The sequence below is a fragment of the Eutrigla gurnardus genome (genome assembly GCF_963514095.1).
Source record: "Eutrigla gurnardus genome assembly, chromosome: 2".
NCBI classification, from domain to species: domain Eukaryota; kingdom Metazoa; phylum Chordata; class Actinopteri; order Perciformes; family Triglidae; genus Eutrigla; species Eutrigla gurnardus.
Window position 1 is genome coordinate 17,454,892 of NC_139916.1, and position 12,957 is coordinate 17,467,848.

The 12,957-nt window shown below is 43.1% G+C and overlaps 2 protein-coding genes across 3 annotated transcripts; both read right to left on the reverse strand.

Annotated features, from left to right (window-relative positions):
• Positions 1 to 1,827: 1,827 nt before the first annotated feature.
• On the reverse strand, positions 1,828 to 4,748 carry il19l (interleukin 19 like). 2 transcript variants are annotated; one of them, XM_084038334.1, is made up of 6 exons: positions 4,701 to 4,748; positions 3,369 to 3,548; positions 3,195 to 3,257; positions 2,875 to 3,027; positions 2,726 to 2,788; positions 1,828 to 2,214 (listed from the first exon to the last, which is right to left on the reverse strand). In XM_084038334.1, exons 1-6 carry the CDS (start codon positions 4,731 to 4,733, stop codon positions 2,113 to 2,115), a joined length of 594 nt encoding a protein of 197 aa, XP_083894460.1. In that variant the 5' UTR covers positions 4,734 to 4,748; the 3' UTR covers positions 1,828 to 2,112. The 2 variants fall into 2 exon arrangements, with proteins under 2 accessions (XP_083894460.1, XP_083894461.1); XM_084038335.1 differs by lacking the exon at positions 4,701 to 4,748 and adding an exon at positions 3,731 to 4,643.
• Positions 4,749 to 4,785: 37 nt separating this feature from the next.
• Positions 4,786 to 11,770, reverse strand: prelp (proline/arginine-rich end leucine-rich repeat protein). The gene is made up of 7 exons (XM_084038321.1): positions 11,642 to 11,770; positions 7,687 to 8,122; positions 7,415 to 7,600; positions 7,151 to 7,308; positions 6,833 to 7,029; positions 5,625 to 5,700; positions 4,786 to 5,475 (listed from the first exon to the last, which is right to left on the reverse strand). Exons 2-7 carry the CDS (start codon positions 8,116 to 8,118, stop codon positions 5,385 to 5,387), a joined length of 1,140 nt encoding a protein of 379 aa, XP_083894447.1. The 5' UTR covers positions 8,119 to 8,122; positions 11,642 to 11,770; the 3' UTR covers positions 4,786 to 5,384.
• Between the last annotated feature and the right edge of the window lie 1,187 nt (positions 11,771 to 12,957).

Here is a 12,957-nt window from a genome sequence, read left to right on the forward strand (position 1 = left end):
GTGATAGACTGGTTACCTGTCTGTCTGTACATGTCTCCCTGTAATAGACTGGTTACCTGTCTGTCTCTACATGTCAGCCCTGTGATAGACTGGTTACCTGTCTGTCTCTACATGTCGGCCCTGTGATAGACTGGTTACCTGTCTGTCTCTACATGTCGGCCCTGTGATAGACTGGTTACCTGTCTGTCTCTACATGTCGGCCCTGTGATAGACTGGTTACCTGTCTGTCTCTACATGTCTCCCTGTGATAGACTGGTTACCTGTCTGTCTCTACATGTCAGCCCTGTGATAGACTAGTTACCTGTCTGTCTCTACATGTCAGCCCTGTGATAGACTGGTTACCTGTCTGTCTCTACATGTTGGCCTTGTGATAGACTGGTTACCTGTCTGTCTGTACATGTCAGCCCTGTGATAGACTGGTTACCTGTCTGTCTCTACATGTTGGCCCTGTGATAGACTGGTTACCTGTCTGTCTGTACATGTCTCCCTGTAATAGACTGGTTACCTGTCTGTCTCTACATGTCAGCCCTGTGATAGACTGGTTACCTGTCTGTCTCTACATGTCAGCCCTGTGATAGACTGGTTACCTGTCTGTCTCTATATGTCGGCCCTGTGATAGACTGGTTACCTGTCTGTCTCTACATGTCGGCCCTGTGATAGACTGGTTACCTGTCTGTCTCTACATGTCGGCCCTGTGATAGACTGGTTACCTGTCTGTCTCTACATGTCGGCCCTGTGATAGACTGGTTACCTGTCTGTCTCTACATGTCGGCCCTGTGATAGACTGGTTACCTGTCTGTCTCTACATGTCTCCCTGTGATAGACTGGTTACCTGTCTGTCTCTACATGTCTCCCTGTGATAGACTGGTTACCTGTCTGTCTCTACATGTCTCCCTGTGATAGACTGGTTACCTGTCTGTCTCTACATGTCAGCCCTGTGATAGACTGGTTACCTGTCTGTCTCTACATGTCAGCCCTGTGATAGACTAGTTGCCTGTCTGTCTCTACATGTCTCCCTGTGATAGACTGGCTACCTGTCTGTCTCTACATGTCGGCCCTGTGATAGACTGTTTTCCTGTCTGTCTCTACATGTCGGCCCTGTGATAAACTGGTTACCTGTCTGTCTCTACATGTCAGCCCTGTGATAGACTGGTTACCTGTCTGTCTCTACATGTCAGCCCTGTGATAGACTGGTTACCTGTCTGTCTCTACATGTCAGCCCTGTGATAGACTGGTTACCTGTCTGTCTCTACATGTCAGCCCTGTGATAGACTGGTGACCTGTCTGTCTCTACATGTCAGCCCTGTGATAGACTGGTTACCTGTCTGTCTCTACATGTCAGCCCTGTGATAGACTAGTTACCTGTCTGTCTCTACATGTCGGCCCTGTGATAGACTGGTTACCTGTCTGTCTCTACATGTCGGCCCTGTGATAGACTGGTTACCTGTCTGTCTCTACATGTCGGCCCTGTGATAGACTGGTTACCTGTCTGTCGCTACATGTCGGCCCTGTGATAGACTGGTTTCCTGTCTGTCTCTACATGTCGACCCTGTGTTTGCATGTTCTCCCATGTTATTGTGGGTTCTCTCTGGATTCTCTGGCTTCTAACAGTCCAAAGACATGCAGGATGGGGATAGGTGACTCTAAAATTGCCCGTGTGAATCTACATGTCGGCCCTGTGATAGACTGGCGACCTGTCGAGGGTGTACCCTGCCTTTGCCCAATGTCAGCTGGGATCGGCTCCAGCCCCCCCACCCCCATTCCTTATTATGACACTCCTACATAAGGAAGAGCAAACAAAAAGATCATCGGTAACAGTATTTTTTTTATTGAAGTTTAAATTAAACAGCTGATAAAAATGTAAAAGTTGCAACAAACATATAATAACCTCAAAGTACAGTAATTTTGATTGTTATAAACACTTATGCATGTATGCCATGCTAGTTATAAATATTGATATACACATTAAGTTAATTCAAGTAGAAATAGAGAAATGTAGGCTACATTGGTACAGAAGTGAAAGTAACAAACCTTCACTCTGCTTACAAGTAATGTCAGGTCAGGAGTGAACATCGTTGCTGTTAGCCTGGGGACTCATCCACTGCTCTGGGATTACATGTGTTGCTCTTGTGTTTTCTGGCCGAGTCCCTCCAGCCACTCCAGCACAGTGTCCAGTTCTCCCACAGCTTTCTGTGCAGCCTGGGTTACGTCGAGCTGCTCCATGGAGAGAAATGGAGAAAGGACAGAGAGCACATTGGATTTAATTATGTATAACTGCATAGAAACTATTTTGCTTTGTATCGTTGGAGTGAGTCAGTTTTGGATATTGAGGATAATCAGCCAAAACAAATGATATACCAATACACGGATACTGTATCTTAAAAAAAAATAATGACATTTAATTAAAAACGCTTACTTATTTATCACCAACTGTTTAAAAAAATAGATTTAATAAACTCTTTATTTTATATTTCAGGTAACATACAGATTTGAATATTCAATTTGAAATGAAGATGTACCTTTTAAATCATTAATCAGTGATACTTCATATATCTAAGATGATAAAATAGTCCAAATAGTAGGCTACATTTGTAAATTGGATATCAACCATAGCCCATACTGAAAACCAACTATTTTAATTTGAAAAAGTAGATCAAATGGCGTCCTCTGCAGTCCACTGTGTGAATGTCTACTTACAGTGAGTTGTGATTAGGTGCAGGCCTACCTTGGTAAACTCAGCATGCAGGGAGTCAATCTTTCTCTGTGTATCCTCTCCACAGTGGCAATGCTGCACAGAACAAAGCCCGACTATCAATGCAACATTAGACTTATTTACTCAGCTCTCTCACAACTACTGTAAGTTAGTGAACTTACACATTTGTGTATATCTTTTCTGATGCTGACAAAAGCGTTGGCCAGAGCACTGGAGCAGCGCTGGAGCTGTGGCTGAGAGGAGGCGTAGTTGCTGAACACTCTTTCAATGTAGAAACGCAGCACAAGACGCATGAAGCAGCACGTCTGACCGTCCTGATGGAGACACACAGAGGTCAGATTACAGCAGCGCCCTCGCACCTTCACGTCACACTCATTCTGTTTTTAAAGCCTTTAGCAATATATGGTGTAGGGCAGCAAAATATCCAGAAATTAGGATAAAAAACACTGCAGCAGGCCACATGGTCGCCTAAAGGACTCACCTGAACTTCCTTTATCAATGATTTGTCCAGAAGTTTCACTCCGATCTCATCGTCTCCCTCGATCTGTCAGAGTAACACCACAAAGAACAAGTGAGTTCCTCTCTCCACTTAAAGGTGTAATCATTTAGGTCCAGTTGTTTGGAAAGTGTGTGTGTGTTTATGCATCGAACTCACCGCATTTGATCGCATGTCATTATAATATTTGCGAAGTTCGTGTGTGTGAACGTTGACAGAGCAACTGTCCATGCTCAGGACTCGGCTCTCCACGAGTTCAGTCAGACAGCTGAGGAGGAGGAGCAGGCAGGGAGAGCAGCCGAGCAGCATCTTCATCACTGTGGTCTTCGGGTGGCAGAGCTAACAGAAACATTCTCTTCGTTCATCAAATGTATCCACATGAATGACGTACAGATCATCCACTGATGATTTCCATATACATCTAATGTACTTTGCATCCTCATTTCTTCTGAATTCTTTAAGCAGAGATGTTCATGTACCGTCTCTATGACCCGACCAGCACCACCTGTGTTCAGACTCACCTGTGTGTGTGTTTCTCAGAGGAAGAGTCCTTGGAGATGTGCCCCGATGTCTCCATCCTGTCTCCTCTTATAGTGAAGTGAGGGGGATTTTTTTTACCAGGTGTTGCACAGCTTGCAGTGACACATGCACACTTGTGCATGAGGATACATTCACACACACACTAATTGGTTTACAGGAGGAGGATGTTGCAATTAAAGGAACTCGATTGGAAGAAAGGGAAAGTTCTTCCTCCTCCCTGATGGGTAGTGTATTGATTGTAAAGAAACACCTTCGCTGACAATGACGTAGTTCTTTCATGAATCATTCAGATTCTTGGAGTGCCAGCATTCCTCTGCAATTTAAAAGTGCAACAAATGTGTTGAGTTTGCACAAGCATCTTTTAAAATGTGTTAATCCGTAGTTTTAACATGAATGATTGGTGTGTTTTGCGTATACAAATATATATATTTTTTTGTTCTCATAGATGATTGCGTTTCAAACACTCTCTCAAATGTTGTGATGTTCAGCTATATACTGGAAATAAAACCTCCTTTAGCACACTACTCTAATTTTCTCAAGGAGCACTCTCACGGCTGTGACATCACTCCTCTCAGACAGTTCCTGATTGGAAACACCGACCCGACCTGCTCAACTGCTTACCTGGCAGGTAACTTCTGATGACAGAATCATGAGGAGGGAAGTACAACGGAAGACAAGAATAGCCTGTGTTCATGGAAAATATATCTAAACTATTATGACTTAATTATAATAGCAATATAAATAAGGAAGTCAAAAAATTCCAGACTCCATACTAGGAGGTGGATTAAATAGCTGCCAGCACTTCCCAGCTCAGGAATGATTAGTACTCGCACCACTAGAGGTCATCAGAAAGCTTTTTGAACATGGAAGAACTCTGATTCAGTGGCGCTGCTGCAGCGGCTGGTGAATATATCACCCCTTGATCTAAGGTATTTTCTCAGTTTTGCATACCTTATTTCCCCCCAAATGACTGCGACAAGGCATGCTGGTGGACCTGGACCACACACTAGAAGAACAATCAAACATGATCAAATGATCGGAGAAAAAAAAGTTTTATTTTCCAATATTTGTACAAAGCTTCTTTATACAGAAGAATACTATACAGAGAACTAGGAATAACAAGAATAATATGACATTTTTACATGGAGTACCTTGAAAATCGCAGGTACATTTGGGACAGTTTCAACTACATGGTAGTTATGTTTTAAACTGGTTCTTCTGACATCCACTGCAGATCTGTATGTTTTCTACTCTGGTCACATCTGCTAGTGAACATAACTACCCTCCATACGTGTAGCAAGTCTGTCAATGTACCTGCATTTTCAGGCTAAGGTCTACTCTAGTTTTGTTTTTTCTTTTGCATTGTGTTTCTGAACAAAACATTATTACACACTAAAAATATAACACCTGGCAACAATGTAAGTTGACCTATCGAAGCTATACAGTCTTGTCATGTATTTGTCCCTCTTTCAATAACGCGGTTCCACAGTAGGCCTACGTACGGTTGGATATACCTTGTTTTTCACTGAGCATGCTTTGCCTTTATTTCAGTGCGCACACAGAGACACATGTATGCTGCATGTGTGTGGTTTGTGCGCGTACGTACATGACCTCAGGCCTTCAGGCATGGTTCTCCTAAATGACTATAGAGTGAAGGTGTCTGAAGCACATGATGACATCCAGAGGAATGGGGGGGCTCAGGTGATTTCCATCCAAACGCAGGTACCTGACGCAACAGAACAACCACAATGACAATTGCTTTTGAAAACCCATTTGTTCCTGACATAATTATTGTGTTGCTATACTTCCTTTCAAAGGGTGCTACTGTAACAGTTTTTAATGTGGAGTGCCAAATGGCGACATACTGTGACGTACCTTAGTCTTGGCACCGCGCTGAGATCGCTCAGGTCAGCCTGCAGGCTGTATGGACAGATCTGGGTGCCATTGATGTCTGCCGGGAAAACACACAGGCATGAATGTCTAGTAAAACCTGCCAATTAAATAGGATTATTTTATTCTGATACTAATAATTGAATCTTGTTCATTTGTTTTTTTCAAGTTATTAAGTTCAGTCATTCAGAATAGCAGTAATAAATCAAATGACATAACTTAGGGTAATACAAACTAGCAATAACAACAAGGAGAAACAAATAAAAATCAATTATTAAGGAACTGCCTCACATTGAGATTTATAACATGCGATTGAATCTGCAAACCTGAGGCTACCCTGTCAGGGAAAACTTGTTCAGCTTCCATGTATACCCGGAAAAACTCTTTCAGGAGTTACTTGTAAAGCAGTTTTCTGGCTCAGATAGGAAGGTAAACACGAACCAGTCTATGACACGATATAAAGACACATTTTAATGAAGTCTATCTTGATGCCAGTGGCCTTCTTATGGAATTATATTGACTCCACTTATCTACATTTTGACTGCGAGCAATCTGTAGAAACAGTTTACAACAGTGCATCAGCCAATGATCATCACAAATTGACAGACTTATGGTACCCAAGTGTTTGTTTACCCTTAAAAAAACAAACTGTTTACCAGTACATGTAAATAAATACAACGAGTGCTACTCAAAGGACTATCAACTACTCAAGATATCAGCAAATCACTCCATGGCTCCAGGTTAGGTGAGTGTTTGTAAAGCTTATAAATAAAATAAATACATTTGGTTTAGGCAAATACAGAAAGTTGCTTAATTAGTGCAACTTTATGGACAGTATGAGTGTTGTTGCCATGTATTTGTTATCTAATTGTCAGAATTGCAGACTGCTCTACATCCTGAGCCACAGCTGCATACACATAGATATAGACACACTAGATATTCTACTACTTCTTCTGGGATGGGGAGCATTAATACAGCAGCAACCCACTATTTGTTATGTAAAGGTATAGTGGAGTAACGTCGCTCTCCCTCTGTGTGTGTTGTAAACCAAGCTTCTCTTTGTTTATATAGCCGGGTCAGAGAATCTCTCCGTCCTGCTGGCGAGCTGATCGCCGCGTGGAGGCAAAGGATGTGCTCTGGATTGCGTATTGACCACCCTGAAGATGTTGGAGATGGCTGCTGGGAGGACTTACACTCGATGGTGTTGTGGTTGAGGTGCAGGTGTTCCAGGTGACCGTTGAAGAGAGGCACGGAAGCCAGCTGGTTGTGGGCGAGTTGCAGATCCAGCAGGGTGGTGATGTTAAACACATACTTGGGAAGTCCTTTATCACTCAGCTGGTTGTAGTTCAGCCTCACAAACGCCAGGTGGTTGAAGCTTTTGAAGTAGTCTCTGAGCAGTGACGAGAAGAACAACTGTAAAATGTGATCCAGCCAGCGTCTAGTAAAGCATGCAGTGTGTGCATGCACGTGTGTTGGTCAGCCGTGTGACATCGTGTGCACTGTATACTTGCTTTGGGACGTCACCTATACGGTTCCTGTCCAGGAAAAGCTGTATGAGGCTATTAGGTACACCAGCAGGCATCTTTCTCAGGACATTGTGAGCCAGATTGAGCTGCATGAGGCTCTTCATGTCTTTAAATGCATTCTTTCCCAGGCTACTGTCACTCAGCTGTAAGAAAATACATCATACACTCATGTTTGCTCCTGAAAGGCTTGCATAGTTTAGTAAACGCTTGAGTAAACGCTTTCAAAGGTGCTTTTAAACTGAGGTTTACCTGGTTGTGGTACAGGTCGAGCAGCGTAAGGTTCTGCATCTTGGTGAAGGCACCGGCAGGGATCTTAGAGATGCGATTCCTACCAAGCCGAAGCTGTTCTAGGTTTCCCGGGAGACCAGAGGGGACCTCTTTCAGCTGGTTATTCTGAAGGTAGAGGTACAGCAGTGCTGGGATCTTCTCAAACACCTGCACATGGGATAGATGCAGAGAACACATTGAGATGCTTGAATTGATTTTCCAATCATCAATATTAATTGAGGAAACCTTCTGACATTTTTGTCAATTTGATGGATGCGGTTGTTAGCCAAGTTGACCCAGCGGATCTCAGTGGCATTGTGGAACGCTTCTGCTGTCACTTCTGTGATGTAGTTGTTCTGCAGGTACAAGTAGTGGGTTCTCGGTGGGATGAGAGGGATCACACGGATGTTCCGGTTCTCACAGTTGAGAGAACTGGGGTAGCTCGGGGAGCAGAAACACTCTCGGGGGCAGTCAGGAAAGATGGATGGCGGGCCCAGGATTGGAGGGGGGAAGTCCGTAGGCTCCTGGGGCTCTGGCTGTGCCGGTACGGCAGGCTGGGGGACGGAAGGCTTCCTGGCGGTGGTTGGGCGCCTGGTGGGCTTCTTTTGCCGAGGTCTCTGGGTGAACACTGCCCCTATCAGGAGGAACAGAGCCAATGCACAGAAGAGTCCCACGCCGGCCTTCATCGTCCTATGACAGAGCACGAGACAGAAGTAGGTTATTTGTAGACTAGTTGCATGGGTTAAGGGACAGAAAGAAGCCTCTCCACAACACACAGCCTGTCATTTTGGTTCTGCTGGTTAGCCAATACAGTCAGCTCATCCCACCCAGGAAGTTTAACATCTTGTACACTGGTCCTTTTTGTGTTTCTTGCTCTGTGTGTACAAATTCTGCTTGATTAGCAGGACTTTAAAGACTCAGTGCAAGATCTCCGATTACACTTTGTATTTGCCCTTCGCTTGTTCCTATTTTACTCCTGCTCATTTTTCAACCTGTGTTCAGAGAAAGCGTTTTTGGGGTTGGACCAACATAAAGCAGGGTGGGTTTTCAACACTGAGTCTGCAGTTTGGTTATCCAAAATGATCATCAGCCTGCTGCCTGATGTTGCTCTTATATAAGCGCAATGTTGCTGTTCATGATTTCACTACACTTCAGAACACATTGTCTGGCTTTAATACAACCTTTGGGGTGTCCTGAGTTAGAAAAGCATGCGAATCAATGCTGTGGATCAATTAGTTATTGTTATAATGTCAAAGTGACATGAGTTGAAATGTGATTCCATTTTAAATAATTGTTAAAAGGGGGTTTGTGGCTTGGTTATACAAGTGAAAGAAAGAGAGTGAGCAAGAAAGCATGCAGTGATTTGTTTAATTTGATCGAATCCAAGAGGGGGAGGAGCAGATAGTACAGAAAATTAGGACTTAGGGAGGACAGGAAGGGAAAGTTTTTAGGATAAAGGCTCTATTGTCAGCACTGGTCCAGAGGGAGATTTGTGGAGAGGGAAACTGCAGGTCTGGAAGGTTAAGGCACTTTGACTCATGAGAGGCCCAAAGGAAACTGGGTCATTACACTCTGATGGAGGCAATGTATCTTTTAAAACCATCGTAAATGCAAAAGTGCTGCAACAGATGCAAATCCACGAGTATATAGTTAGGTTTAAAACTGACGTGTATTTGAATGGTATTTTTAATGAAAAATGCATTAGTCTTGTACAAATTGCTTTTATCTAATATCAAGTTGTTTGAATTAAGGAGTTTCTATCTTAATCAGGATTAATTCCTGTTGTGTACTTGAATTGATGACTTGTCAAACAAAATATAATAAATAACAATATGTCCAACAGATGTGCCCAACTTATAAAAGCTAATCTATTGTGTGTGTACAATGTAAGGACCTCCATGTCATCAGACTAACACACACACACACACACACACACACACACACACACACACACACACACACACACACACACACACACACACACACACACACACAGATGCAGATGTTTCACTTAGAATCACAAGTATTTACCCTTCAGTGGAGATGAATTCACTCCTCACAGTGGAGCGATATCCTGTTAATCCTTAATATTGTCCGTCTGTGTGCATTTGTTTCTTTACACTGTGCATTGTATCTCATCAGTATAAGCCTGCTGTGAATAATCACCGCACAGCTGTCTAAATACATAAAGCACCATTAGCTTCCAATCACGTTGCTCCGGTCAGGCATGCCTCCGGTCAACTTGATAAACATCACATACGGATCCCGAGGCAGGAATGAGGCTCGGAGCCATAATCTCTCCTGGCTGGAAAAACAAATTTGAACTTTCCTCTGATGGTTTTCCCTGGCAGTGCCCTTCCTTTTCCCTCTCAGCCACCCAGAGTCTCCTAGCCTCTCTTCCCCTCATGCTGCTGTTGTTTGGCAAACAACTGAAGACTAAAAGTAAGAAATGGCTGACTCATTGAATTGTTATTTGGGATCGCGATAAGCAAATCCGATCAGTATGAGGACACAGCTGCTCAGAGATCCCTGCACTACATCTCTGCAGGTCAGCAATCATCACAGCATGACCAGATAATGACATTACACATTACTATAATTTATTTATCCCTATTAGTTTTAACTTTCAAAGCCCCAATATATTGTGATAATGAATTGGATCCTCCTTTTTAAGAACAGCAGGTCGCACATGCAGGATCCATTAAATAGGTGTCCTGAAGATCCTGAACATGAGCCATGACTCAAAATGTAAATATTTATGTTCTTATGATTGAAGGTGTCTTAATTGTGCGTTTTATCATAAGACCAAGATATTATTATTATTATTATCATTTTGAGCAGCTATTTACCGATAGTTTAGATATCCTTACATGTTAATACTAAGAAAAAAGCCCTCTTGAGATATCCCGCTGTGTCAGGAGGTTTAAAAAATCCTATAATTCTCATTCTTGAGGAGTTGTTGCCACAGATTCCTCGACGATGAGCTCTTTCCAATTCATTTTTTCCTTTGGTTGCCAGAACAGACACTGTCATTGCAACTGAAAATGATCACCATTGTTTTGTGCGACCACTTAAAGAAGCCACATCACATACATCTGAACACGGACATCTGACTCAGATAGCTGTTATTTGTTGTCCAAAAACCACAAATGATGACATCATTATAGTTGTGTCTTCTGACTGTTATCATGAGTAATCTCTATTTATAGGCAGTTAAGTCAACCTTAAATAAAAGATGGACTTTATGTTATCATTGCTTGTTATACCGGTATGCTGGAAATGTTATATACAGAAGTTTTTGCCCTCCTCACGTAACCCTCCAGATATTCTACATTAGCGTTACAAGATTGCCAAAACGGTTCCTCGTGTGGGTGGGACAGTCTTGCAGCTGCTGTGCAAAAGTTGGAACTAAAACTATGGTACATCAATTTGGATGTGTGTTGAAATAAAACAACTGATTATTTTGTTAGTAAACTAATAAAAATAATATCACTTTTATAATGATAGTAAAGAAAAAGAACTGTGGGCTCTGCTGCCTGACTGGATGCTGTCATCACTGCTTCTTTGTCCTGAACATCAGACAGCTTGAGCAACGATTGTTGGTTTACTTTTACACTCTTCACTGAGAGTTCAACCCTCTTATATAACAGTGAATCAATACAGGCTGGGATATTTTTTTTCCAGTTTTCCAGAATATTCCTTTTCAGTTTTACTTTGTCCTTTGGTTGACACCAATCCAGGACACAGTGTCACTGTAAAATATATTAAAAAAAACATCCTGTTGAAATCACTTGAGGGTCCATCTGATCAGCTGCAGCTGCCAAAGTGAGCTACAGAGGTGTATTTTTTACATTAACTGTGACTTTCTTCACTGTCTTCAGCTGCAGCAGCAGTTGTCCTCACACACTGGCAGAAAAATTAAATCAAGGTGAGCGCGCAGAAGTGGAGAAAAACAGTCCCAGTGCGCGGCGGCTCCCTGGATGACAGAGTAACATTATGCATGGCACAGTGTTTCTATAGAAACACACCAGCATGGCTCAGCTGTGCCAATGCCAGGCATCGCCCCCCCCCCATCTCCACCCTAACCCTAACCCTTAGTCCACAAACAGACTGATCTTTCTGCCTCACTCCGTTTCAACACAAACACACTCCTGCCTGAAATCTTATTGATAATTCCCCCTCTAGGAAACAACAAATACATTTTCTTACCTGCCTCTGGTACCTGCCCTCTTTTGTCAAATCACAAGTTTTGTGTGTTTTCTTCTTTCTGCTTCTCTCACTCTTTTCCTGCCCCTCCCTCTCTCTCTTTCCCTCTTCTCTCTGTCCCTAACCCTCCCCTCCCCTCCCCTCCCTCTCTCTCTCTCTCTCCTTTGGTGGACAAGCCTGCCTGTTGGGTTTGTTCCCTGGCTTTTTTCCCTCTGAAGGTCACGGCGGTTCTTTCTCCCCCTCTGCTCGGCTCAGGGTCACTAAGGTTAAATCTTAATTCCTTCTGGAAGACCGCGGGCTCTTTTATGTGTCTTAACTGTGTCACAGTTTGCTGTTATTTTTGTTCTGTTGCAGCACAGCAGACACTGTTAATCTCAAGGGGGCATGGACATTTTTTTTTTGCATATTTGTGTGAATGACAAGCATATGTGCATATCAGAAATCTATGAGGATTGCTGTGAACACTGAACATCTGTTAGGAAAACCCCAACTGTAATTGCGTCTCTCCTCTGTCTCCGCTATTGTTGAGATTACTGCATTCATACCCAGTCATGTGCTTTTCATTAGCAGCATCCCTCTGCTGATTCAACGGCATCTTTTCTGTGTCAGTTGAATGTCCAGGAGGCCTGGGGTGTTGTAGCGGGTCTTTCAGGATGTGGAGCTGTGTGATGAGCATCTAGTGTGCGTATGTGTGTGTGTGTGTGTGTGTGTGTTTATGTGTCACTGGGGTTTAGGAGGTGGACATGTGTTTGCTCTCCTGCATTCCTGCAGCGTGAGCTGCAGCCGAAGGATAATGAGGCAAACATATGCGAGGAACGGTTTTCAAATACACATGTACATGGATACGTGTGCCCCCTTTCTCCCACTTTCCCTCACTTGTTTTTTTCTTCTTTTCTTCTATACTCCCAGCAACACTCTCGTCTCCTCGTCACTCAGTCACCAGGTTTGGGTTATTGAGCTCAGCTGGGCCAAACATCTGGTCCAGACTGGTGACAGGAAGGTTACGTCAATAAACAAAAGAGAAATGGGTCAATTTAACTAATCTGTCACTTTTTGCCTTGTTGCTTTCTCACATTCTCTGCTACCACCAATACAGTGCAATGCTCGTTTTTAATGACTCAGCCCCTCTGATCAACTACAGTGACCTAATTCCTCTATAAAAGTTTTTATTTTGGACTGCCTGCAGGGATGACATCACTGGAAAGTTGCTGCTCGTTCACAGCAAGGTATCATGGTTTAGTGTTGTTTAATGCGTCATATATCACACCCACTATCATCGGAAATGAAATGAGAAGAGTGCTTTACAACAGACCATCCTG